This window comes from Montipora foliosa, chromosome 13 (assembly GCF_036669935.1).
Source record: "Montipora foliosa isolate CH-2021 chromosome 13, ASM3666993v2, whole genome shotgun sequence".
Lineage (NCBI taxonomy): Eukaryota > Metazoa > Cnidaria > Anthozoa > Scleractinia > Acroporidae > Montipora > Montipora foliosa.
The window spans coordinates 31,050,655-31,078,154 of NC_090881.1; the positions used below are offsets into that span (position 1 = coordinate 31,050,655).

The 27,500-nt window shown below is 38.0% G+C and overlaps 3 protein-coding genes and 1 long non-coding RNA gene across 6 annotated transcripts in view; 2 read left to right on the forward strand and 2 right to left on the reverse strand.

Annotated features, from left to right (window-relative positions):
• LOC137983577 (uncharacterized) overlaps positions 1-1,268 on the forward strand; it is a 1,558-nt gene extending 290 nt beyond the window's left edge. The window contains exons 2-3 of the long non-coding RNA XR_011118962.1: positions 1-172; positions 678-1,268. The exon at positions 1-172 is cut by the window's left edge and continues 60 nt beyond it. This is a non-coding gene — a long non-coding RNA (uncharacterized lncRNA). The remainder of the gene's footprint in view (positions 173-677) is intronic.
• Positions 1,269-4,061: 2,793 nt separating this feature from the next.
• LOC137983575 (TWiK family of potassium channels protein 18-like) lies at positions 4,062-11,210 on the reverse strand. Its single transcript, XM_068830728.1, has 5 exons — positions 10,248-11,210; positions 7,374-7,569; positions 6,212-6,404; positions 4,871-5,063; positions 4,062-4,511 (listed from the first exon to the last, which is right to left on the reverse strand). The coding sequence occupies exons 1-5, from the start codon at positions 10,548-10,550 to the stop codon at positions 4,215-4,217; spliced, it is 1,182 nt and encodes a 393-aa protein (XP_068686829.1). The 5' UTR covers positions 10,551-11,210; the 3' UTR covers positions 4,062-4,214.
• A 4,107-nt stretch (positions 11,211-15,317) lies between these two features.
• Positions 15,318-22,280, forward strand: LOC137983574 (uncharacterized). 2 transcript variants are annotated; one of them, XM_068830726.1, is made up of 9 exons: positions 15,318-15,544; positions 16,517-16,638; positions 16,930-17,043; positions 17,486-17,551; positions 17,651-17,719; positions 18,336-18,486; positions 18,857-19,222; positions 19,417-19,476; positions 19,766-22,280. In XM_068830726.1, exons 1-9 carry the CDS (start codon positions 15,397-15,399, stop codon positions 20,077-20,079), a joined length of 1,410 nt encoding a protein of 469 aa, XP_068686827.1. In that variant the 5' UTR covers positions 15,318-15,396; the 3' UTR covers positions 20,080-22,280. The 2 variants fall into 2 exon arrangements, with proteins under 2 accessions (XP_068686827.1, XP_068686828.1); XM_068830727.1 differs by lacking the exon at positions 17,486-17,551.
• Positions 22,281-22,416: 136 nt separating this feature from the next.
• Positions 22,417-27,500, reverse strand: part of LOC137983572 (uncharacterized) — a 7,187-nt gene continuing 2,103 nt past the window's right edge. Inside the window, exons 1-6 of one of the 2 annotated variants that reach the window (XM_068830725.1) lie at positions 25,517-27,500; positions 24,328-24,423; positions 23,862-23,987; positions 23,158-23,385; positions 22,997-23,080; positions 22,417-22,745 (exon numbers count right to left, since the gene is read on the reverse strand). The exon at positions 25,517-27,500 is cut by the window's right edge and continues 2,103 nt beyond it. In XM_068830725.1, coding sequence (XP_068686826.1) covers positions 22,496-22,745; positions 22,997-23,080; positions 23,158-23,385; positions 23,862-23,987; positions 24,328-24,423; positions 25,517-26,427 — 1,695 coding nt within the window. In that variant the 5' untranslated portion in view covers positions 26,428-27,500 and the 3' untranslated portion in view covers positions 22,417-22,495. The remainder of the gene's footprint in view (positions 22,746-22,996; positions 23,081-23,157; positions 23,386-23,861; positions 23,988-24,327; positions 24,424-25,516) is intronic. The other variant, XM_068830724.1, reaches the window with a different exon arrangement.

Sequence of the window (27,500 nt, forward strand, 5' to 3'; positions counted from 1 at the left end):
TTCTTCATTCCACCAAACATGAAAGGTTTCTTGGATCCAAAGATTGAGGAGCTTCTTGCAGACAAATCTGACACGGAAAGATTACAAGCAATTGTATTTTCTATTGCTTGCTTGTTGAGTGGACCGACGCCATTTCAGCCTCCTGATTTCTACCACATCCCAAAACGTTCAGGTAAAAAAAAAAACCAGGTTCTAATGATAAAATAGCCCATGATTTAAATCGCCATAAGAGTAAAAAAGTACAAATACAAATAAGCAGCTTTTTGAGTTTTCATTGCATTTTTAAGTTCTCGCAAGTGGTTTGTTGAAGGCCAATACAACTCCTTATTATGTTACGAAACTCGAAGCTGTTTTTTTTTTTCTGATCCGCTTACTTTTGTGTCCACTTTCAAATCCATTTAAGGATAGACTCAAGATAGATTAAATCTCATGACCCGTATGAATTTTCAGTTTCTAAAAAAGGTTTCGAACTGATCATGAAATGAGTCGAAAATATTCGAAAGGTCTGGAACAAAATATTTGCCTTTGAGTTTTTTTGTAAACAGTAATTTTGTGCAATTTCGCCATTCGATCAAAATTAAGTGATGAAGCAAATCAAATTCTAGATAAAGATTAGTTAAGGACGTGAAATGTCAGTATTGCTGAGACTTAATTTCTCCTGATAATTTATTGTGCAGGTTCACAGACGGGTGATTTCGAAAATGAAACAGAAGCATTGATATTACAGGAAAATGAACAGGAATGAGGAAGTGAACGCGATTTTTACCAGCAGTAAGAAGAGTTTCCCCAAAGATTAAACAAACGCTATTTTTCTTGCTCTTCTTTCACACCGGATGTAACACAACGAGGATTGAGTCACGGAAACGGCGTGACCGTGACCGTGACCGTGACCGTGACAACTGATGCGGAAGTAATCGGACAGGCAAAAGCAAGACAAGAGCACAAAATGTAACTTCGTCCGAAAATCTGTAATAAATTTCCGCTGAACATTTTACTCTTTGTTGTAATCTTGTCAAGGAGAACATTGTTTGACAAGATGAAAGAACAAGGAATGCAGGGAGAATTGTTATTATTAACATGTACCATAATATTTATTGCCGTAAAAGAGAAGTAGTGTTTAAGCCCATATTTCTGTGATGTACAGAATGGTGTATATAAAGGTGTCTCAGCCAACTATTTAGTGGAGAAAACGAAACTATCCGTGCTCCATATCGAAGGAGCAACAACAAATACGCTCAGTACAATAAACAAAATATTTTCATCTTTGACGGAGAGTTTAGTTTTATTGTTCAGTTTAGAAAATAAAGTGCTGGAGTTAAACGTAACTTTGAGCGACTAACTTTTCCCCTTCCTTGCGCAGAAACACCCCACAGTTAATGAGGGGGGGGGTTGAGATAGGGAGGCGGCATTATGGGGGAGGGGACACTGAGTAGGGGAGCTCGAAGTGTTGCAATCAGTAATTCTCGAAACGTCAGAATTATTTGTTCATTGTTTCTTGCAGAAAAGAGCCCAATGTCATTTATCACACATACTTTAACGGCAAATACCACTGATTAGCCAGAAGAATTTCCCAACTGGAGATTTACAGTTTAATAGTTTTCTTTGTTCTTTGAAATGTACACCTGTACCTATCATAAGAAGTTGAAACCGTGAGATGGGATTTTAATATACATTTGTGATTTGTTTATTGTTAAACACAGCAAATTTAACAGGTATTTTGTGTTTTTACAGCGCTTACCAATCAACCAGGTACAAAAATAAATATTCACAATCGTTCATTTGTCCGAGTGCTTCATTGATATACATGTTCATAAATATCTCAAAAGAAAATAGACAAAAGAAAAAAAATACAAGAACACATTAAAATATATTGTAAAAATATCGGTAGCCATAGCCAACGAACACTCAAGGCATATCGAGAGATTGATTCGATATGGACGACTTGAAACCGAAAACGTTGGGCGAAACTGATTCACCACAATAAAATTTTAGTGGAGGAAACAATCATCTAATATAAATGATACCTCTTACAAGCACACATAAAAGTTTATAGTACTTTTAACTACTGACATCACAACGTTTTAATCAGTATTTTTCAACACAATTGAAAGTACTATTCATGATCGCCCTTCTAGTGATAACTCGAAACATTTTGTATTGGAGAGGGTTGCGATCAATGTCTTCAGACACAAAAAAGGCCTCTTAGATTTACAAATTCTTGATGACGAACAGAAGAAGCTAATGAGAGATCTATTGTTGATGTCATCTAACATGGCGGCAAAGACGCAACGTGTAAACCACCTACAAGCTTTTACCTCGATAGAGGAATTGGATCGTCTGGGTTAAAATTGTTCTGAAAAGGACTGACGGCCGTGACTGCCAAGGACTGTTGTTTGTCAGGTGACTGCCAATGGGTGTCTTTCTCAGACCTCTTTTATTCCAGTAACTCCTGGGTTTAGACCACAGGGCACCCACACAATGTGTGTGTGTGTGTGTGTGTGTCACTAGTGTGCGTGTGTAACCGATTGTTATTTTATTTTATAGTAAATGTACTGGATTTACCGTTTGCTTCACCTATGCGCGGCTGTATTCCGCTGACCAGTATCCGGCTTCAACCGCCTTTCATTGAAACTCCAAGGGTGCTTGTCATTCAGGCAAAATTTCCGGGAATTTCGGGCTGAAGTCAAATGGAAAGGTCCGTTTCGGTTCGGTCCGACCGGAATATTTGGGACCACCTCTGGACTGAGGTGGTCCTCCTTGACCGGTCGGTCTGGCCTGACCGAAACGTGCCGTTCCATTAACAAAAATTCTCTTGTTCTTGGGCCATCGTAGTTTGATCAAAAATAAGACACAAACAGCAGTGATAAACATATTGAGCTTGTTCATTTTGATTATGACTTGACGTTTCGTATGTGCTCTACATACATTTTCAAAAGTAACCGTTGAAAGTTAAAACAGCTATTTATATATAACAAAGAGGATGAGGGGACTGGAACCTAGATTAAGCAAATACTTAACAGTAAAATATATAATAATAATGATAATAATAAAAACAGAAAAGATTAATAAAGCATCAGCTTTTCACTTCCGACGTTGACGTTGAAAGCTGGCTCAAGTTCTTGAATAAAGAAGGTCTCTTTTATTTTACAATGATAGTCTGTTTTGCCCTTCGCTAAAATATCAAAATGATCCCACTTGATGTTATGTCCAGTGGGCTTGTCAAGGACATAACATCAAGTGGGATCATTTTGATATTTTAGCGAAGGGCAAAACAGACTATCATTGTAAAATAAAAGAGACCTTCTTTATTCAAGAACTTGAGCCAGCTTTCAACGTCAACGTCGGAAGTGAAAAGCTGATGCTTTATTAATCTTTTCTGTTTTTATTATTATCATTATTATTATATATTTTACTGTTAAGTATTTGCTTAATCTAGGTTCCAGTCCCCTCATCCTCTTTGTTATATATAAATAGCTGTTTTAACTTTCAACGGTTACTTTTGAAAATGTATGTAGAGCACATACGAAACGTCAAGTCATAATCAAAATGAACAAGCTCAATATGTTTATCATTGCTGTTTGTGTCTTATTTTTGATCAAAAATTCTCTTTTCCAGTCCCATTTCTCTGTGATGTAACCAAAATTTCGTCGAAACGTAAATGGAACGCGTCGGTTCGGTTGGAAATTGACTTTTGATGAAAAATGTCGTTCCAATTTTCCTTGGTTAGTTCCACTGGTCTCCGACCTGATGGTCAGGCATAATGGAAAGCACCCCAGGTCTTTCTTTTACTAGTGAGAGACTTTGATCAGATGATACAGTACCCAGTTAAGAGGAGGAGAGTAAAGAGTATCCAATCTTGCTTGATTTTGTCGCGAGGAAGTGAAGTGGAACGGAAATCCCACAGTTAATAATCCCACATTTCCCGGCGTTTCTTTCCACCCTTACTCGAAAAACAAAATTTAAAAACAGTGGAGCCAATCTTTGTAAAAGCAGCACTTTCACAGATATGTTAATTGATCTTCTTACTATACTTACAACCAATGAGAAATTTAAGAGGCTGGTAACTTTAACATTTCAAATTGTAGTTCATATGGTGGCTTGGCAAAATTAAACACTAAGTACAAGTTCAACTAAGCTTTGACTTATTTCCAAAAGATACATCTTTAAACATAATAATCTTGACAGTTAGTCAAATTAAATTGTGATACTAATTTTTATGGGCTATTCTCCGTGCTCCCGTAAGATTTGCCACCATTTGTGTCCTTGTTGGTCATTCCACTGTCGTCACCAGGTCCTCTCCTACCTTTGTTACCGTTGATATTGTCGTTTTCCTCGTCACCAATCCCTGTTGCCGAGCTAACTAAGGAAGAGTCTGACATTTCGGTTTCCTGAAGTTTCTCAATGAACGCAGCTTTCTGCATTTGGTGATGAAGGTTTGAGGCAATCATACTCAGTGTAATGGATAGCACGGAAAGGCCAAGGAAGATCAAGAACACGTTTAAGAAGACAAGCTAGGAGGCGAAAAAAGAAACTAAAACTCACTCAGTTGCATAGCAGCTAAAACCCAACTAACATTTACAAGCATTATTTCAGAGCACTAAACTTGAGATAGACAGTCAGACAAACAGACGAACAGACAGACAGATAAACGTACAAATCAAAATTAGCAACATTATGCAGAAAACTATAGAGTGTTTTCACTCACGTGATCAGTAACCGTGTTTTTGCACCGAAACAAAAGAAAGTGTTTGCATGATAATAGAGCTTGATTCCCAGAGGATCAGTTCGAGATACCAACATGGCCGCCGTAACGTCACCTGAAAACACTCTACAGAAGTACCAAACCAAAAAAATAACACTCCGATGTTACCTGTTCTTTTTCCGGTACCACATCTCCAAATCCAATTGTAAGGTAGGTAACATACTGAAAATATAGCGAGGTACCAAAATCCCAACCTTCGCTCCAGCAAAAAACGCTTGCCACTGAAGTGGTAAATATTACGTGTATTAAAAGACCCATCCACAGTGGGGCGTCCACTTGACCAGGATCTCCTTCTTGAACACTAAAAAGGATTTCAATTAAGTTCGATTAATAACTTCATTTTGAACTTCGTCACGATGGTGCAACGTTATTTTAGAAAATAAATTTTCTCAGATAGTAGCCTAGCTCGCACGAGTCTTCTACAATGGTCTTCAATGTAAGGACTGTGGACCAGAGGAACACCATTTGGATTCCAGGCCAAGGTTGCTCGACTAAGCGTGGTTAGCGCTAACTAGCGTTAAATACCATGGAAACCTATAGGTTTTTTTTATCTCTTAACCAACGGTTAGCGCTAACCAGGCTTCGAGATAAATGGCCAAGCCGCCATGTGTTGTTGTAGCTCAATGGGTCTATCAACTAGAGGATCCGATCGGTGTTACGGAGGTCGTATGTTCAAATGCTGCTTAGGATTCTGATTTTTCAGTTGTCCTTTCGCTCATAGCCAATAAACTATCCTACCATCTTCACCACGGGCGCATTACACCTTAAAAAATCTATAATTGCATTGATAAACGGTAGGTTGTAGATTCGAATCCTGCAAAGAAGCACCCGGAATCTTTCTGAGTATATCCGAATCACTGCACCGAAGGAAAGGTTCCATTCATTTGCAATGCTGAATGTTTGCCATCTTCTTCATTACTCTTACGATAAATTTCCTCATTCATTTCCATGGCCGAAAACTCGTCATCTTTTATCCTACTTGTGCGACAGTGCCACCATTCGACATCTCTGTCGCGGCAGTGTGTAGGACATATACCACCTGAGCCCAGTTCAATAACCCCGCTCCTAAGAGTCTCCTGTAGCTCAGTGGTAGAGCATCGGAACATGTAATCGGAATGTCATAGCTTCGGCTCCTGCTTCGGAGCACTCGTATATTTTCCGATTACGTTCGAGTCGTCATTTAAAAATAAATCCCTTCATCCGTTATTTCGTATTAGACCATTTTCGAGTTCATGTCTGTCTCCTCCTCAAAGCGAGCCTCAGTGCGAAGTTTTTGTGATGGTAATTATTTTTACTTTAAATATGAATGAAAACTAATTTTCATAAGAAAAACTTCGCGCTTAGACTCGCTTTGAAGAGGACGGCCTATTTCTGTGGTAAAGCCAAAAGACAGACTTCAATAATGTAATAAGTACCTTCAAATCACCTTCTCGGATATTTTTAACTTACGTTCGTTCATATTCGTACGATTTGTGCACTTTTCTGTACCACTTTAACATCCAAGCGCATGCGTCGTTGGTGTAATCACCCAAGATTTTACCAACGATAGCGAGGAGTGCCAAAGTCAGCGGTATACCTAACAAGGCGTAAATGACGCAAATTACGCGACCCCATACTGTCACAGGGGCCAAGTATCCGTATCCTGAAAAAAAGTAGTGTGCACGAGTAAAAAGCCATTTTTAAAAATAATATTACAGACAATCAGATGGCTGAAATTCAAGGGAAACTTCATGTTCCACATGTTTTGTAATCAAGAATAACCAGGAACGAACAGCTGGCATGCTACTTTGAGTAATAGTTTCCGACGCAGGCCTGGTCATCAGAGATTTTAAATTCATAGGCTCTAGATTTTTGCTAGTCTAAGATTGATTTGTGCGTAGGTGACGTAAGGGAGACATTGTGCGTTGATTAGCCCAATGAATGGTAATATTTGGTGATAACTCCGCTAATCTTATTATAGACGACCTGAGAGATATGGCAGTTTATAGGCTCAAGGTCAGGGTCAGGGTATATTGATATGACTTACTTAAGGTCGTTGTATTAGATCTGTAAATACATCAATCACTAAATCAATAAGCACACGATAACATATTTAACCATGCTATTCCTTATGCATGGCTTTTGTGACAGTGTTGCCGGCATCTGTAATAGTTTTTTTCTGCGAGAATCACCGAAAGGTAACTGTTTGACGTACTCTTTACGGCGGATTCTAAGTTTTTTAATCATTCATATGAAACAAGCAACTGGGATGAAAATAGGTTAAGTTTTGACAAATGCAATCAGTTGACAGCATAACCTTAAATCTTGGATAGGTTTTTGGCAATTAATGAAGGCGGGTCAGTTTCGATGCAACGGAGATGCATAGGTATCTTGATGATATGCAATTGCTTGAGTGCCAGTAAGGCGGCTGTTTTAAAAGATTCCGGTGATTCAGGGTTGGACAATAAGTTACAGATTCTAACAGATTCAGCCGAGGAAAAGAGTAACAAACATTTGGAGACTATGACAATAAGAATACACCAATTCAGAATCAATTTGTCGCATATCTTTGAGGTCATTACCTGAGATTTTACCTCTGAATTACAAAACATTGAAAATGAATATGACTTACCTATTGTCGTAGTCACTGTCATGCAAAAGAAAATGGAATTATAAAGATTCCATTCCGCTTTCGATGCCGCAACCCGTTCACTACTTATTTGGGCAAGAACGCCGTCAAGTTTCCCCAAGTCATCGGACGAGAGGTCCCGTACTAACTCCAAACTGTTGAGAGCAATTGGTAATGATCTATTTCCTAAATCAGAATTCTGTTGAATGAAGAAAATGCATAAAATTCAGAGGTCGTTAATACCGACACACACTCCGCTCAATTCTACCTTTCAGGGTCGGCCAGGGTTTTTGGGTATACGGTATACAGGGGGTTTTTAAATCGGGTATACGGTATATTGCAGCTTAAAATACGGGTATTCGGTATATCACTTTCTTTGAGTATACAATGCTTCCATTAATTTTGGGTATTTTAGGGTATTTCGTCGAATTTTTTTCGGGTATACTGGTATGCCACTACCCCCCCCCCCCCTCCCCGGGCCGATCCTGACCTTTTTGACCAACATTCAATCCCTGAGGAGCTCGTCCGCAAGATATTGATATTGAGACGAGACTTATCTGGTTTTAAAATGTTGAACGTTTGTTATTTAATTCAAACTGCATTACACATCCAAGCTATACGCACTTTACATACTTCCAGTCTTACTACAATATTAGTTTAAGTTGGGAGATGGAGGTGATAGCTCATGCTCCATTACTGGTAAGAGTTGATCCCATTTTTTATTATGAAAGTGGAGTTTGTTATTTTTCCTCGCAATGAAACGCTCGATTTCGTTCGTTGTTTTGTACTTTTGATACTAATAGGCCAATAGTACGAAAAGGTTTTGCTTAACTTTGAGCGGAAAATAAGGTTTTTGCTCTCCAGTATAATGTAGTCATTATCTGCAGAAAAAAAGCCCAAATAAAATATATTTAATATGGAAGTGTTCAGAGATAAACTTTGCGATTAGAGAAGAATGTTTAACTCATTCCAAAGGTGCCAACCTTACTATACTACAGCAAAAAAGGAAGTGCTATAATGTCTCTACGGTTCTTTATTGCAGAAATAACATAAAGGGGAGTCGGCTAAACCACGTAATGTTTGTATAACAAATTCTATGAAGTATTTTATATTGAAATTCTCTTAACTTTGTATTAACATTTACTATGTAGATTTCGAAAGTTTTTCATGTCATCTTAGAGGAGAAATCTCTATGTTGAAAAGATCCAACCGAAACTATTGTATGAAACGTTTTCTTCTAAAATCTCTTTTAACCCCATCTCTATGAAAAATTACAATGAAATTTTCAACACTGAGACGTTCGAGTTAGACTGGGAAAGAAAATTGGGAAATAATATTTTCTTTCCCCTTTAAAATAACGTTGAATACAAAATGTTGAACGTGGTACATTCATTCACAATCTACAATGACGTGCTTGAGGCACAAAATCACGTAGTTTTATGATTTAAGAAAGATAATCAAATAACAAAACCATGCTCAGATCTAACCATTGTTTAAATCTTAGACGGATTTCCAGATTATTTTCTTACAAAAGGCAACACTTCCTTGCAATATGTACAATGATTAGAATTGGTCGTACACTTTCATGTGTACAAATTATGCACAATACTTTTCGTGTCTTTAAAATCACAAAACAGGTATTAAAGTGCTTTTAATTTCCTTTGTTTTTTTTAGGACAATCATGTGGAAGAAACTAAAACATGATCAGTCTAGTCACCACTCGACCTTCATATATTTGTTCAACGCAGACTAGATGAATGCCGAGTGGTTTATTACAGTCACTATATATAACTTCATATATCGAATGCGGTTGCTCTTTGGATAAGTTCAATTTGTTCAATATTGATGATGATGTGTGGATTAATGAAAACACCAAAACAATTTCCTTCACGAAGTACAACCAAAAAACGTACTGATACTATAAATACCATGTTTGCTTTGTCGAAAATTCCGGAGATGAAACGGTGTCCAATGATCTAAAGCGAAAACTGATTTCTTGTCATAGAAACTGGCTGATTTTCCTTGCGGTTTGAACAAATTTGCATATAAATTTGAAATCAAGTGAGAAAATCTCTGAAATTTCGCATGGAAACTCTGTAATGACACGGCAGGGTAGAATCAAGCGCAAAGATGCTTTAGGCAGCGAAAACACTTGCTAATCGAGATGGGATACTGTATGAAATACACACCCTTCACCTGGTGCGAGAATCTAATACGATCCCTCAGTAAGGGAATTAACTGATTTGCACACTTTAAAAATACCGGGGAGCGTTCCTTAATCAAAACAATTTCCCTGGTCAACTATGTTATAAACTCTAAACTCTTCCATTCCTCCATCCCGAGCTAAGGATTTCTTCCATTTTATTCATCTGAGAAATTATCTAAACTAAGATTCCAGTTGATAGGCGATACACACTGAAGAATTGAACATTCTTTTTAGAAGATTAGAACCGTTTCAGTGGATACCTCATTAAAGATACATGACACCGAACTCTCATTTAATCAATTGAATTTCTTCTCCAAAAATCTATAATCTTGTCTGGCGTACACCACGAGTCGAAATTAACATGAAAGTAAACGAATCCATTCGTCAACTCGAAATACCCTTTTTAAAAAGAGAGCCTCCTAAATAACAGTCACATCTCAGTTATGTCAAATAATGCGTCCGGTTTAGTTGTATTTTCTTTCAGTATTCAAGAGTGTGCTAAATAATGAATGATCGAAAACTTTCATAAGTTTTGAATTGTGTCCAAGATCGTCACATTGAGCTAGTAATAGTAGATCGGTTGATCAAAACTAATCCAATTCCGTGTAAAATAATGTCAAAATCGAAAAGTGCGCGCGCCCGTTTGTCTGTCTCGCAGCAAGCAACCTTACCTTCAAAACATCGAAAATTTCCACCAATTCTTGCGTCGTATTTACAACAACTTTTGGTTGCCTCTCAACGACCATGAAAATTAGACCTCCAAGGGTAAGATAGACAGCGTTGAGCAAAATCATAAACAGTGGGAAAGCAGCCCCTCTCTTCTGGATTTTTTTCTGAATCCATTTGACGCATCTCAAGGACCTTCTCAGTTTTTTTCTGTCAATGCTCGGTAAATTCAGACTTGGTAAGATTTTCTTTCGATCTTCATCCTCGACTTCTTCTTCTTTATCTTTTCGCTTGAGTAATCTCGACATCTTTAGATCATGTTCACCGCACTTCACAAGTCTCAGTTAAATTTATAGTCTTCTTTCTCGAAGTTTAAATTAAGGAAAGTTTCGTGACTCGTCAATGTAAACGAATAGCAAGCCAACGATGTTATTAAAATGTGATAATAACAAGATTGTTGCCTCCAACCAGCGAAGCCGGGACAGGATCTGAGATTGGAGATTCAGTCAGGAAATTTGCATCTACTTGAGACGAATTCAGAAATTTGCAAATACAGTCAACTGAAACAGCCGCACTGTGCAAAACATGAAATTAATTGAAGCAAAACTCCTCCAAACCACAGTCCATGCAATTCTTAAAAACGCACTGAAGTAGATAAAGTATTCAATCAGTATTCCTCAATAATTTCCGGACAACGATTTGGCGCGTTCAGTGTTCAAATTCAAAACCCACATTGCAATGTACAATCGGTAAAAATGGCCTTCACACAATTAAAGTTTGCATCGCAACATTTCTTCTTTCAAAGTCTTCACTTCTTTCTGTCTTTCTTGCTTATGCCGGGATTCCTGCAATGATATTATAATTATGAATTCAAATGTATTATCGAAAACAAAAAAAGAGAAGCAATAACATATGCCAATTTAGAGCGCTAAATTGTATTGTTTATCTGGTCCAAGAAATTGTGTCATAATATATTGCAGGCTGGGTCTGGCGTGACACGGAATTATCATTCTTGGGAACTCGTGAGTTTCACTTTCTTAATTCGCAAAACAAAGTAATGAAAAAGAAATGATTTGACCATTTTCACGAATGCAGAGTGCACTCAAGCGCAAATACAAAGGGGAGAAGTGATTTAGAGATAATTAACAACTCATGAACAACGCCAAAGTTTTGCCTACATGATGACAAGGGACTGAAAATAGTTTGTCATGACTTTTCAAAAAAGTTATTTAACGACAAAATGTCATAAACTGACCTACATTTCTATCCTACAACCCATAATTAATTGCCAACAAGGACATGTTTTGACTAAAATGGCAAGTCAGTCCTCTTAAACCGTCATCAGTATTTTTTTTGGTAAAATCTGATCCAGCTGTAATATTGGAGATTATATGGCAAGAGTATCAAAAGAAGGATCTTTTTTTAAACATTATTCCCCTTGGCCTTTCCTTCGCGTCTGATTGATACTGTGTGTACTCGTAGGAAAGCGAAAGGTTCCCAAAATGGTGACACACTTTTCAAGATCCATTCTGCAGTTCTTTCTTGATAACAGTACTGACTACAATAGCTCTTAACAAATTTTAATAGAACGTCGGTGCTAAGTACTCATAATGGACTGGCCCTGTTGTTAGTACTGAATATTGAAAGTGCATTACATGTATAATGAGCTATCTCTGAAACTTTGAGCGCAATTTATGGTTAAATTTGAATATTTTTTTCTTTAGAAATCTCCCTTGAGACTTGCGAGACAAAAAAAAAAAAAAAAATGAGCCGTGAAATTTGACCATAAAGCCTCGTAGTCCTGCCTGAATATTGATATATCAAACTCGGCTTATCGGGGACACTGTAAACTGAAATCAACAATTAACGCAAATCAAGTCGACTGTTGGTTTTTGAGGAGAGGGGAAAACCGGAGTACCCGGAGAAAATTCCCCTCGGTGAAGAGTAGAGAACCAACAATCTCAACCCACATATGACGCCGAATCTGAGAATCAAACCCGGGCCACATTGGTACGTTTAGCGATTGGTTTAAAAATCTCGAATGAGTTTATCAACCAATGAAAAGGAAAACCAAAACCAATCACAACTCACACGCGCGATTTTTCCCGCGCTTTGAGCAAGTTATTTTTTATATTTTTCAGCCTTCCTTTGCCGCTTTTCAGCTTACTCAAGGAACTGCAATGATCATTCTCGCTTAAAGGCTTAGTGAAAGTGAAAATACAAGGAAAAAAAGGAATTTTTATTAAGTTTCTAGTCTTCTAGCGCTGGAGCACTAATTGGGGAAAGTAATAATTAACGCAAATCAAGTCAAATGTTGGTTTTTGAGGAGAGGGGAAATCGAAGTACACGGAGAAAACCTCTCGGTGCAGAGTAGAGAACCAAAAAACTCAACCCACATATGACGCCGAGTCGAGGAATCGAACCCGGACCACATTGATGGGAGGAGGGTGCTCTCAGCACTGCGACATCTCTGCACAAGAATTAGCAATTTACAAGCTTGAGAGCAGTGATTAAGTTCAAATTTATGTCTTTCATATATGTCTCATCATACTTCGGACTCACTTCCAATCGAAATGGGTTTATCAACGGAGTTGATATGGTAAATTGACCACTATAAAGAAATTCGAAATCTGCTGTTTCGAGCGTTGAATGGCTAACGTACTTTGCTCTAACTGTGCACTTTGAAGGTTAACGATCGAAACGTCAGCTTAAAGTGAATTTCTTCGCGGTGGTAAATTTTCTATATCAACTCAGTTGATAAATCCGCTTTTGTGTTTCACAGCATCACAGTTTCTTCAGAAACTTAACCCTTTTAATAACTACTATCAGGGAAACCCAACGAGAACGTAGTTCAAAACCACTCAAACATAGCATTGTTAAACGTATTTTAGTATTTAAACGGTACATATAGGCATAATTTTATCCCCTAAAAAGTTTTCATCTGTTCGGATTTCCTAGCTGAAAGTCTAGTGATCCGAAAATTATAGGGATCAAAACTTACCATTTCGAAAATTTTAGCCAGAAAAAAGGCTCCCGAAAATTCTAGGTGACCTTTTTAGGGTAAAAATCCGTTTAAAATGGGCAATTATACCATTTTTCAGATGTTCGAAAATTCTAGGAGAGGCAGGCAAGTAAGAAATTTAACAACAAATTTTCCGAAAATTCTAGATCTCAAATCGTCTTCCGAACAGATATTTTCTGAAAATTGACGTTGGGTGCCCCTGTACTATGCAGTTGGCTTGATTGCTCAACTGCCGGAGCACTGGATTGAAAAGGTCACAGGATCAAATCCTTTCAAGACTGGCTTTCACGCTTTGCTTCCTGTACATCTGCCATTCATAACTGCGATGGTCTAATTTCCAGACATAATACGTGATAGTGACCACACTTTTTTCCACGCTGCTTTTGCATGGGTCAACCAAATTTAAGAAGTTAGTACTCGGAAGTTCATTGTACATTTCAAACAGAAAATTTAACTGAGTGATACCTTCTAACAAGAGAAAATGAGGGGACAGAGAGGGAGGCTCCAGCCCTTGGGATATGTCATGTCCACGAAAGTTATTTTTAGACGAGCGGAAGTCTTCCGAGACGTCCGCATGCAGGCTAACTTCGGTCCGATGTTTGAAAGAAAATAAACATTCATCAGCCTTCCACGTGCGGCGTCATTTTCTCTTTTCACTAAGAACCTGAGAGCGAGGCAAGACTGCATGCGGACGTCTCGGAAGACAGACTTCCGCTAGAACAAGACTTCCGCTCGTCTAAAAATAACTTTCGTGGACATAACATATCCCGGCCAACGCCCTCAGCCTCCCTCTCTGTCCCCTCATTTCCTCTTGCTTCTAATGAAGATGAGTTGAAAATAGAGAAAAAATTAAAAAGCCTTTATCTTTCAGCGTGAGAGCTGAGTGAGAATGACAAACGGGATCAAGATGAAAATATCCTCCTTACTTTTGAACAATCCTCATAATCAAATTTCACAGTCATCCATAAAAATTCTCTCTTACCTGTAAACCCTATAAAGCCACTTTCGTCTTCTAGGGATTACATTACGATTTTCAGCAGATGGTAAAAGTTCAATCTAGCTAAAACAAGACAAAGAAGAACCGGCAAAAAAATGAAACCTAGATTATTTTTTTCGTTGCTTGGTTAAATTGTTGTGGCATTAAGCAAGGGACATAACTAATCCGCTGACCCTGATTCATTTTTTACATGTGCTCATCTAAAGTGACATACTGCTACGGGTGTAATCATATTCCATGTGACAAACTGAATGATTCCGGTGGAAAGTAAAGACAAAAACATGAAGGTGCCTTTGAATTTTTTGTTTATTTCATTTTAGAGGGTGTTGCAGACTCCAGAGGGAGTTTCCAGAGTATTGAAAAATGTAGTCATTCTCACATCAACTGAACAGGAAATCAAGGCAGTCCCAACCTAGAGACGGTGATTAGTGGCTTTCGATCTTTCCAGACCGGTTATTGTGTCAAAATTTTGTGGTTTAGTGTATGGGCTTATATTATCAGCACACTCACCCTAGATGGATAATTGTTGTCAAAGGTGAATTGAAAACCTTTTTTTACATGGGCAGAAGAATCCTATGAGGAGCCTGGTTTAGTACCAGCTTTCTGGCAAAATAAACTTAACAGGTAGGGTTATCTTTCTTGACCCAGTCAACTCGACATGTGTTGTAACTTATTACCAGAGTTTTCTGTTTTAGACCCATGAAAAAAAGGTACTGTCTTGGACGAGTAATCATCCCTAGCGAAACTTTCTGCTTTTCTTTACTAATAAATTGTGTCGCGAAAAGAGAACCCATTGGCGCAAGCGTTTCCCTCCCTGTTTTCTCCGCTGTTATCACTCCCTTCCTCGAGAAAATTGTCTCTTTAGACGAAAGACACTCACTACTGTTGTACAAATGTCGTTGCGGCAAGGTAGGTCAAATGGAAACACCTCACTTCTCGCCCATCACTTCCGTTTTGCTGTCACCGAAAGAACGACTCACCAGGGGGTACGTGACTTGCTCGGCGTGAGCTCGGCGTATTTCCGCTTCCGTTCAAAGGAGTCTGGACTCTACTTAGGTATATAATCCATTTCCGCCATCTTAAAACAGAGTTTCACAACACCTGAAAGCAACGACACACTGTTTATTCCTCTTTTATGCTCATAGATATGGCCAGAATTTTCCGTCGAGCCGCTAATAAGGTGAAGAATTCCCGAGATGGGCATGGATCCCTTGGCCTGCTGATATTTAACGAAAAGGTAGTTTATGAAAGTTTTCAGAAAATCGTCATGGCACAGGCACAAGGTGAGAAATCAGAAAAGGCATTCGTTGTGTTTGATTTCACTCTCGTGAGGGGTAGGAAAAAACCCTGTGGTCGTATTCGATTTCTTTCGAAGTGTTAGCATGTTTAATATCGACATATTGACACGAGTTAAGTTATGACGCCGCGAAGCTTGATCGATGTTCCACGTTTGTTGTGTACATACGAAAATGAAACAGCGCGTGTGACACGACAATTGACTTTGTCCTTGTTAGTATCTTTAGCTTTAGAGTAGTTTTGGGAAGAAAACTATCAGTAATCACACTCGGCGGATTTTTTCTACAAGGGAAAAACCCTCAACACTGAGGTAGTGAGAGAGAAAAAGGAAAAGAATGACCGGAAGCTACAATAGCTTCTTAGGATTAGGGATAGGGTTAGGGCTTACCCACAGGCTGCCCAAGCTCTGTGAATATGACCTTTGTAATGTTTAATGTCATGTAATTTGAGCATCAAGCATGATCAATGGCGTAAATTATAAGGGTTTGTATGGGAATTCATGAACGTGTTTAGGAGTCAAAAATAGAGAGAGAGGAAAACAGCGAACCTAAAACCCACTGGAATCATGCTGAAATGACCAAAGTACTACACAAAAACACTGATAAGGTATCAAGGAGATAAGGAAATGCATTTTTGTTCGATTCATTTCCTTTATTTTCAAATCCTAAACACATTCTTGAACTCCCATTCAAAGCCTTACAATTTAAGCCATTACGTAACTGATACTGACGCTCAAATGACAACATGACATTACAGAGGTGATGTGAAGGGTCCTAGAACTTGGGCTACCTGTGGTTAACCTTGACCCCAACCCTAACCCTAACAGGCTCAAACAACCACCATCCTTCAAGTTCCAGCTTCGAGAACTAACACAAACCAGGAGAAAGAAGGTCATCAATGACAGATTTTTGTCTGGCATTTATAGTATCACTCAGTTAATTGTTTTTTCTTATAAATAGCCTCCATTAGTATGTTGAAGTGGGCCAAAAATGAAGATAACTTGGCTATTCAGGACGTCTTTAGCAAGGTTTTTGAAGTCTCCAGTATGTGGACAGCAGTGTGGAGAGATTTTAATCAAGAGGTAACTACCTTTGACTATAATTCCTGGGAGTAATGAGCAAACATGTGTACTCAGTAATAAAATATATGCACATGCCTAATAAAGTGAGGGTTATTAGGTGTAATTGAGAGAAGCAATCTCTGCACTTTGCTGGACAATTTAAGCAATAATATTGTCCCTTATAGGCACCTGAAAAATACAGGTGGCCCCTGTTGTATTCAAGCCTATGTTTAAATTGTGCAGCTAAGTGCAGGGATCACTTCTCTCAATTTCATGTAGTCATTAATGTTGTCTATGGCTGTTTCTTTTCAGTATTTCAAGTATAGGAAGAGTTTCAAGGACATTCTCAAGGATGAGAAGGTTTTAGATGAAGCAAGGAAACAAGAAGCAATGCATTCATCAAAAATGAGCAAGCTTCAAAAGCAGGTTACTGTGCCGACTTATTATTTATTTGTTCATGTACTCATATTTTGTTGTCTTTCTTACTATCACTTAATTGGTAAACCAAATCCCCACAAGCAGATTTACCGGTATGTGGCAAATACAGTCAGCAGATACATGTATTTGCCAAATTGCAAAAGCTCATCTTTTTATGGCACAGAGATGATGTTGGACTGCAGACACACACATTGTCTGAAAGAGGACACGCAACATGATGCTGTCATCTTGGTTATGACGAGAGTGGTTTGGGTTCTTGGTATGATTTGCCAAAGTTAAATGTGACGAGTTGTCCTTGTAAACAAAATTAATCTACACATGAGGAATTTTTTGTTTGTTACGACGCAGCTTTTATGTCACATAAAAGCTGTTGTGTGAACAGGACTTAAATGATACCAATTTCTTCTGCCAAATTAACTTTATCTTTAAGATTGATCAAACCAAGAGAAAAAGTGATGGAGCAAGGCCCCATTCTATAACAAATGAAATGGCCGAGGTTAGTGCATGTATTGCACTGCAGTGGTTCTGAGATTGTCTAAAATTTTCGTGATTAGTTTGCCTTAAATTTCATCATACTTGTACCCTCACAATACAGGTCATTGCACAAGCAGAAAAAGCACAAGCAGAACTGGAAGTAAAGACAACCAAACATGAAATTATGAAGGTAACTTCAAATCACTGATGGGTTCTTTTTAAAAGCAAAAAATGTGTTCTCCAAAAAACATCTTGTTATGATACTTTGACAGAGAAAAAGGAACCTTTATATGTGAGATAATTGTTCCTAAAGCAAAGATCATTCCAGATCAAAGGAATTGGAAGATTGAGTCCTGTTGGGTGTTCTTTCAACCCTCTTGATAATGTTACAACAACCAGGAAGGAGAACATCACAACAGGGAAGGGCTGACAGCCATTTAACTCTGTTACAAGAGTGTGCACAGCCTAGTATTAAAATGTTCACCTAATGATGAGCTACACAGGATCAGAAGGCAAACCAGGAACACTAAACCATATGGTCCCCTTTTGTCTGTCAGACAATCAATTTACACAAGAATTGTATGGGACTATAACTACCTTGAGCAGCGTTTTTAAGGCTCACAGCAACCTTCAGTTCACAGTGGAAACCAGTCTAATCATATGTGATTTTTAATTCAGTGCAGCTTAAAATCAAGTCTTGAAAAGGATATAATATGCATAGTTTTTGTACAAAGAAGTCATTAATTTTCTTCTCTGACAGTGACATTAGCATTAAACATTGGCTAAACAAAACATTTCCTTTGTAGGCTCAGAAACTTAGGGAATCAATCCACCAGATTTCTGATGGTCTGAAGCAATGGGCGTCAAAAACTATGTTAGTTGCTGAAGCGTATGATAAACTGGCAACTCTAATTACTGACACACCCACCCAGCTTACAGAAAACAAGGTTTTCCATGGTATGTCCAATAAAACACAATTTCTATACATTGAATCAAACCATAGAGTTAGTTAGGTACCCCATTACAGTTGTACTGTAATTTGAAGTTGGCTTTCATCCCTATTGATAGTAGGTTGTCTTTCCCTGCATAATGCCAGATTTGACTGTCAAACTACCGGTACTTGTTGTGTTTGGCTGATTGTGACTGCCAAAATAGTTGGATGGAATTTCTTGTACTGTAACAAGAAATCCAGATACATTTGCCCTCAGAGATATTTCAGTGAATTCTTTGTGCAAGGTGACAGGCACTAGATTTAATTATATTGTCTTCAAAAATAGCTTATGGTTAGTAAAATCAATTTTTAGAAGTGCTTTCCGTGATTTTGTAGGTGCTGGTAAATCACGCAGCATTGTAAATGGTCTTGCAAGAGATCTTTACATTGACCCAGAGCTGTCCAAACACTTGGCTACAATGTCACATTCAGTGCCATCCTATTTATATGCAGTCTCCGCCTCTAATCTTTCCGATAAGCAGAATGGTGCTAAATATGATTATGTGGACTTCAGCACTGAGGATAATTCAGGCATGGTAAATGTCAATGTTGTATATCACAAGGGGTTGCCCGAACCTTGGCATTACCAACAACTGAAACCTAGGGAGAAGTTTGAGTTGGATTTAAACCAGAGGAGACCACTTTCATTGACTGATCTAAGGCCTCCACCCACCTTGCCACCACCTCCTGTGCCAAAGAATGGTAAGTTTCAAGATATTTGCTTGTAACATTTAATTATACCTCTGAGAATTAACCTGAAGCCTATTTGTGTATTACAAAAAGACCCAGGAAATTATTTTATACTGGTAATTTATACAGTATTAAGATGAAATGATATGTTTAAAAACTTTTTTATTCATACTGTTTATAATATTGTTTTCCCCATAAACTTCCAGCAAAACAGACTGTTTTCAGAACAAAGTCAGCCCAAGACAGCTTGTCAAGAAAAATTAACTGTAAGTACAAAAGCAAATACAAGTGCAATGGATTCTAATTACTATACAAAGACCACAAAGAATGAAAATCAATTCACTTAGGAACAAAATACCTCCTCCATCAAGAAGTGGCATTCTCCCACATCATTCAATTTGCTACATGATGGTTTTGTAGTTCAGAGGTCCTTTTTCGTACATTTCACTGAGTGTGGTCAAGACTTGTTTGTTAAAGCAACTTAGGTATCACTGTAGAGAACCAAATACAGTCTTGTACTTTTTGTTTCATTGTTTTGCTGTTTTTCAACCACAGTTTCAGGTGCAGCTAATGCCATTCCATTGAGGCCTTCAGGAGAGAATAATTGGTATGCAAGCACAAACATTTCAAGTGATTCAGATTCTGATGGTGAAGGTTACGTGGAACCTTATACTGACCCCACATTTGTTGAGCAAAAGGCGTTTTGGAAAGTATTAAGTGATGGAGCCATAAATAGAGTGGGCAGGCAATATGATGACAAAGAATCAGCAATACACTTGTATCATCATTTAGACAAAAATACATACCACTCAGAAGGTTTTTCAAATGACAGTGAACCTGCCAGCTATGTTGATCTTATTCCTAGCTAAGGTGTAATCTTCACACAAAACAACTGTTTAATATCTAATGCTATGTACATATGAGATGTATCTTTCAAATGCAAATGCAAGGGCAACAGGAAGTTATTTGTTGAAATTAAGCTCTGTAAACAGAATTTAGTCCTTTTACTTTGAAACCCTCCATGGGTTGCTTGGCCATGTATTAGTGGATGACGTCACAGAATTATGTGTAAGTATCAAAGGGTGATTTCCTGAGCATTAGCCCTTATCATTAATTGATATCTATAATAACCACCACTTGCTCCTATCTGGTCTTTTACCTGTAGCTCTGTCAGTAGCAGCAGTGATCAAATGAAGGTTGCAGTTTCGATTCCCACCCTGATCAGAGAGATTTTTCTCTTTTGTTGTGTGGGCCTTTTTTACGAGACAGTAAGGGCTAATACTCAGATGGATTTAATTGGAATCCAGGCACAAAAAAAATTGCTATCAAAATTCAATAACTGCTGTGTCAGGTTTTAATACCTTTTGAGATATTCTTGATTTTTTGTATCAAAACTAATATTTTTTGTGGCCTATAATCAATATTCTTGTGTGGTAACCTCTGGTAAATGGTGTGTTAAATTATTAAGCACATGATCTTGAAGCATGTAACTTGCAACTCCTCTTGAAACAAAGCTGGGAATTTTAGGACACCAATTTTATGCCAAAATATGGACAAAGATAAGATGGAAGCTGCACACACAGGAAAGTGCACGAGCTACATTACATCCAAATAAGGAAATTTTTGAACTCAAAGTTCAGTTAAACGCTTCAATGTCATGAGCTTCTGATGATGATGATGAAAATAATAATAATAATAATAATAATAATAATAATAATAAGCACTTAATGACTGGCCCCAAGGGAAACAGTGACTTTTGTTTCCCCAAGACCCTCAATGTTCCCCGAGGCGAAGCAGAGGGAAACATTGAGGTCGAGGGGAATCAAAACTCACTGTGTATAAGGAACAAGAGTTTATATTCCTTAATAACAGGTCATTCAAGGTTTCGACGAGTTATTAAGGAATATAAACTCTTGTTCCTTTCTCAAATGTTGGTTCGTTAGTTATTACCAATTGGTTTGTAAATAGGTTTAACAGTAGGGATTGTTACACAATAGTGCCTTTTCCTACTTATATTTGTAAGCATACTTACGTACTACATACTGCATAATAATAATAATAAGCACTTAATGACTGGCCCCAAGGGAAACAGTGACTTTTGTTTCCCCAAGACCCTCAATGTTCCCCGAGGCGAAGCAGAGGGAAACATTGAGGTCGAGGGGAAACAAAACTCACTGTTTCCTGAGGGGCCAGTCATTAAGTGTTTTGTTATACCTCCCAACTCAAAATAGAACAATACACAGATAAAAATTATTTGCTTGACGTCGGCTGGCGTACAGATTTGCCGCCGTTTCAAAGGTGCACGACCTGATCACGTGTGAGTCGAAAGTTCAAGTTGTTGTTGCCCTAGGGCGTCATGAAGTTTTGTTTGCCCTAGGGTGTCATGAAGTTTTGACCAATGACATGTGACAGGTTCTCCTCCAATCAGAAAACGTATTTGAGTTGGGAGGTATAACAACAATAATTATTATTATTTTAAATGGGTTTTGAGAAGAGATTTTATTCACAATGTGCTGTCAAACAGTTAATATGATCTCTAATGTAATCTTCCAACTATTTTACACTGAGTACAAAATTTAATGCATATTTTGATAATATATTAGAACCATATTTGTATTTTTGAAAAACTTTTATCCTTCAATTTTGTCAGCTCAACTGTATTATAAATATATTATCTTTAATGCCAATATGAAAATCCATGTGAATGCTTCATTATGAACTCTAAGAAGTGCATAGTGAAGTACACTTTGAGAGAATTCATATCAAATACACATTAATTTTGTAAATTATTTTGAAAAACATTGGTTGTTTTTGTCAGTACGTTTTTGGTTAGAGGGAACAAAGGATTTAAGTGGAAGTAGATGTTGTTAAACTCTCTTACTCCTGAGCTGGCCCCCTTTGACATGTAAAATCATCAGGCATTAGCCAGATCAAAATCTACAAGAGTCACTCTTTGGCAGGAATTAGGGGAGGCAAATTGTGAGAAAGAAAAATTATGGTGCTTAACTTTTAACAAAAATTGAATGTGATTGGTAAAGGTAACTGCATGATTTTGAGTGCAATTTGGAATAAATATTTGTTCAAAGACATGTTTATTTATTCCAAAATGCACAAGAAAAATCATGTGACCAGTTATTAATAATATACATGAAAGAATTCGAGAAGGTTAAGCAGAAGCAACACACGCACATCACGCAATCACGGAAAAAGGTAATCACACATTTGGCATTCTAACTAATCAAAAACATCTCACAGCAGGAGATACATTGTAATTTGACTCATCGCTTATAAGTCACTCATAGCATTCTCCTCTTCCTCAACATCGTCATTACTATTGTTTATGTCTTGTATGACAGTTATTTTACTTTCTGTCTTTGCTCTTGATCCTTGAAAAGCACTCTTTTGAAAAGCCATGATGCAGTGCAGGTTTCCTCCAGTCTTCTTTGTATTGAGTTGTTTAATCCCTTCATGAAGTTGACGAATGTTAAGGTAGAAGGGTGACTCATTATTTAAGTCTTTGTCGATATCTTCCCATCTGCAAAAAAGGTGCATTATACTTACAAGTCTAAATGTTTACATGGGATGTAAATATGTTGGATGCTTGGAGAAATCCTTGAAAGATAGTGTAAGCGAAGGAGTGTAGTTCAGCTGGAGTATAACAGAGAGTTGGACCAACCAGTATAAATTATGATGTTGATGGATCTAGGGGTGGATAAGGAAGCTCTATATTTATGTGAACCAGTAATCAATCCTATGACCTCAAAGGGTAGATTCAAAGGACCTTACCTCTTACAATGAATACTGGGATGTTTACAACTTGTGTCTCCAATCAAAATCCAAGTTTCTACTCCTTCTTCATGCAAATGTGACCTGTCAACAACAAGCATGGTAAGCAGCTAGCCTTTTGAAGAACTGATGCCTTACTGAAGTGAAAAATGTACTAGTACCTGTATGCATTGACAGCCTTGATAGGTGAGTCATCATATCCAATGGGACAAAAATAATGATTGTAACTGTGATAAATAAAAGCCATTTGAGGATTCTGCAGTCCCTCCTTCAGACGACGTAAAGCTTCATTCCCAGTTAAACCAACGGTGCGACTTTTTCCTTTAGGTTTGTACATGTAATATGCATCACCACGCACTCCAAAGTGGCCATTGAGCTGCCTAAACCACCTTGGATGAAAAAGAGGAATGTTGGTGATGTTTTGGAGTGAACAATAGAAACCATCATTTAAGAGTTGCCTTTACTTCATTACCACTACAAAGGAGATGCCAGTCACCACGCACTGGTGGCTCAGTTGGTTGAGCATCGGGCTGTCATGCGGGAGGTTGCGGGTTCAAACCCCGGCCAGATCAACGCTCAGGATCTTACAATAAATGAGGAGAAAGTGCTGCCTTTGTAATTTCATCTGCAAATGGCTAGACTTTCAAGTCTTCTCAGATAAGGACTATAAACCGTAGGCCCCATCTCACAAATATCTTCTACGTTCATGTTTCAAATTGGGGTTAATTAATGCTCAGATGAATTCTTTGGAATTTTGTAAAATACTTTTCTTAGTTGCCCTTCAATTTTATTGTTGGTTACCTACGAGACAGAGCAATCACTTCATTGGAATGCACAGTCATAGCCATGCACGTCTTTCACATACCTCATCAGAGTGGCATTTCCTGTAAATGGGCCAAATCTTATTTCTCCAAATGGAGGCTTAAACCCCAATATTGTTAATGCTTCCTCTTGGATCAACATTGGAAAACATTTCTTGCCTTTTCGCATACTTCTAAACGTCGGAATTGGTCCAAACTTTCCACAAAAAATGTTTTTTTTTCCTTTTTTGGCTTTACTCAAAGAGAAATTTCGCTTTCTGGCGAAAAAAATTTTAATTTAGCAACGCTAAATGCAATCATTTACCACATAAGGTCAAACTAAGGAATATGAGCTGATAACCGAGATTGAGTCAACCAATCAGAGCACGCGAAATGCATTATCCGAGGTTGAGAATTTAATAATTTATAATATTGATAGACAGTATACTAAAGAATGAAGGAATCTGATTAAACTCTGAACCAGTTTTTAGCAGTATTAACCACATGTATTTTGTTTCACATTATTATTACCTGCCTACACCAAGTGTGCTGAATAGGAAATTCCAACAAGACACCAGAGCAGAAATTCCACAAGACTTCTTGTACTGAGGCCGGCTTATACAGTACCTAATCAAATAGGATCAAAGCCTGAAAGTTACCTTAAGGTGGCTACCAACCCTAACTCTACAGTTTGTTGAAGAAAAAGATAAAGATTTTGAAATCTGTGAAATTAAAGCAACAGGATGTCTTGAGCTTCTGAATTGTTAGTCACTGCAATTGATGTAAAAAAATAATTGCAAATCAGGAGAAAATGCTAAATATAGTGGCCAAGCTCCTGGAGGGGGGACTGGAAACTAGACATTTCAAAGGCTGTTTTCTACAAAACTAGCCGTGCGACCCCACCATAAACTTTCAGGATTTACTTAGTGAGAAAAATTAATCATGTGTAGAAATAAATAGTTAAATCAGTCAGACAGGTTTTTCACAAATAGCAAAAAACATCGATTTTCATCTATTTTGATAATAACTGAAAAACTGTCTGAAAGATCTTTTTAATAAAGTGTTCACAGTTTCGTCTTCATATTGTTTACTACTTCCCAAAATTTTGACCCTGGTCGTAATGGCTAGCTTTTGAGAAAACCTCCTTTGAAATGTCTAGTTTCCAGTCCCCCCTCCAGGAGCTTGGTCACTACATTTAGCATTTTCCCCTAATTTGCATTTATTTTTTAGGTAAAATTACATTTTACATCAATTGCAGTGACTAACACTTCAGAAGAGACACCCTGTTGCTTTAATTTCACAGATTTCAAAAGTGTAGTAATTAAGCTACGCATTATTGTATATAAGAACGTGGCAGCTTTCAGTAGGGAGAGGGGAGTTGCTCTTAATTTCCTGGCCTCAGTTGTTCAAACGATGGATAGCACTATCCACCGGATAAATCACTATCCAGCAGATAGACTCTAGCAAAACAGATTGAGTTATCCAGTGGATAGTGATTTATCCGGCGGATAGCGCTATCCATCGTTTGAACAACTTGGGCCTGGTCTTAAGATCTCTGCAGAACCAGTATAATTTAATCCACGACATTTATAATTGGAATTAAGTTTTGTCATTCTAATGTTGTTGATACTTTCACGTCTTTATAGTATTACCAAATCAGATATGCCAATATCATTGTTTATATCCAATAGCAGTACTTGCCCAACACTGGTGTACCTACCATCTTCTTGGATCCAGAACTTTCCTACTTGCCATAGTCTCTTTAGTAGCAATTTGACTAGAAACCAGCCAGTTGCTGGAGTCTAGGGTTTGCATACCAGCAGAGACTGTGTCCTTATTTTCTTTGGACCCAAAATACTTTGACGGAAGCTTTTTTCTTTTCTTGGATTTAAAGCAATCAACGTCAATTTGCCATGCACAAGGCAAGGGAGTATCAGATTTGAGCTCCACATGTGAGGAACTAGGAGGTCTTAAAAATTCTGGTTCAGGGATGCTTTCCCCACTTGTCCCTTGGAAGGCCCTTTCATCTGAAATCAGCGGCAGAGAGAGTGTACTGCATTCCTTTCTTTGTTGATCTTTTACATATGGATAAACTCTTTGAGAAGGTCCTGTTAATTTTATGCCAGGCTCTGCACCTTTCGTCGCAAATACACTGCCAGGGAAAAATGGTAGCAAATGGCAGCTTTGTTCCTTTTCTTCCGCTGTGCCCTGATTATTCTTTGCATTCTTTGGAGATGCAGATTTTAAACCTGCTTCTGGTTCTTTTTGGGAACTATCTTTTGAACAAACATCTGTTAAATTTCTTATTTCAACAGCTGAGCTACTGGACTTATCTTTGAAATTTTCCATGTGAATGAGTCTCTCAGAAGAATCATTTCCTGGTTTATTCTCTTCACTAACTGGATGCTCAATTTTTGCTTCAATGTACAATTCATCACTTAGTTTGTTAGAACCTCCAAGATCCCAGAAACTTGAAAATTGATGGGAGGTTTCAAGGCTGACAGTCTCATAGAAAATCTCCTCTGAGTCACCATCGCTGTCATCTTGTACTACATTCTCTTTCTCCTCTGTTGTTGATTTCTGTGAACTGTTCTGAACTTTTACACTTGTCAAACTGTATATCAACCCCATCTCCACAACTAGTTAAAAATGTTTCCGCGACTTAAAAAGTTTTAGTTTCAATGTAAACGAATGCGAGGCTTCATAGCAAAATTGACTGAGAGGTGACGTTAAACTAAAATTAAGAGGAACTCAACCTGGGAAAAAAGTTAATACAAAGTTTTGTGATTTGTGAAAAGCGCTTGAATGGTTCATTACTTGCAATGGGTTGTGGGATATGATCAAGAAACGCCTGACTTGTTGTGACTTTGATTTCGTTTTGTTAGTCCGCCATTGTAAATTGTTAAGTTGGGTGAAATAACTATTGCAAGTCTGAAACAACCATTCGACCGTCTTTAGGACTGTTAAAAGAACTAAATTGTAGCTTCTGGCGGGGACAGTTTTTCTCCACCAACAAAGAACTCTTTCCTAATGGCTTCAGAAACTAGTTCACAAGTTGTTGCAAGACAAAAATTCACGTACCCTGTAGGCGATACTTATGACGGCGAATGGAACAACGAAGGTAGAAAGCACGGTGTAGGCCATCTAACATTGACTGATGGCACAAGGTACATGGGACAGTTTCAGAACGGGTTTTGCCACGGTCACGGAGTTTCAAGATTTCCGGATGGTTCTGTCTTCGAAGGAGAGTTTGAAAATGGAAAGTACAGTGGCTTCGGTGTCTTTACTCGAAGTGATGGAATGCGATTTGAGGGAAAATTTTACAATGGAAGAGTTGATGGTGAGGGTTTGATAACTTTTCCTGACGGTACTCACGGGCGTCCGCGGCAAGAAGGACATTTCACGGGAACCGAACTTTTAGCGAGAAAAAGTGCAAATGACACAGTTAAAAGAGCACAGCAGGCCGCAAAAATAGCTCAAAGTATCAACATTTGATTTGAGGAGTGCTAGTGTTGGTATTAAACTGACCCTCAAACTGTTTCTAAACAATTGTATTTAGCACTACACTGTATAGCACTTGTCAGGGACACTTTAAAGAGGGCATATCAAATCAACTCAAATAGTACGTTCGTTTTTGAGGAGAGGGTAAAACCGGACTACACAGAAGAACTTCTCGGAGCAGAGAAGAGAACCAACAAACTGAA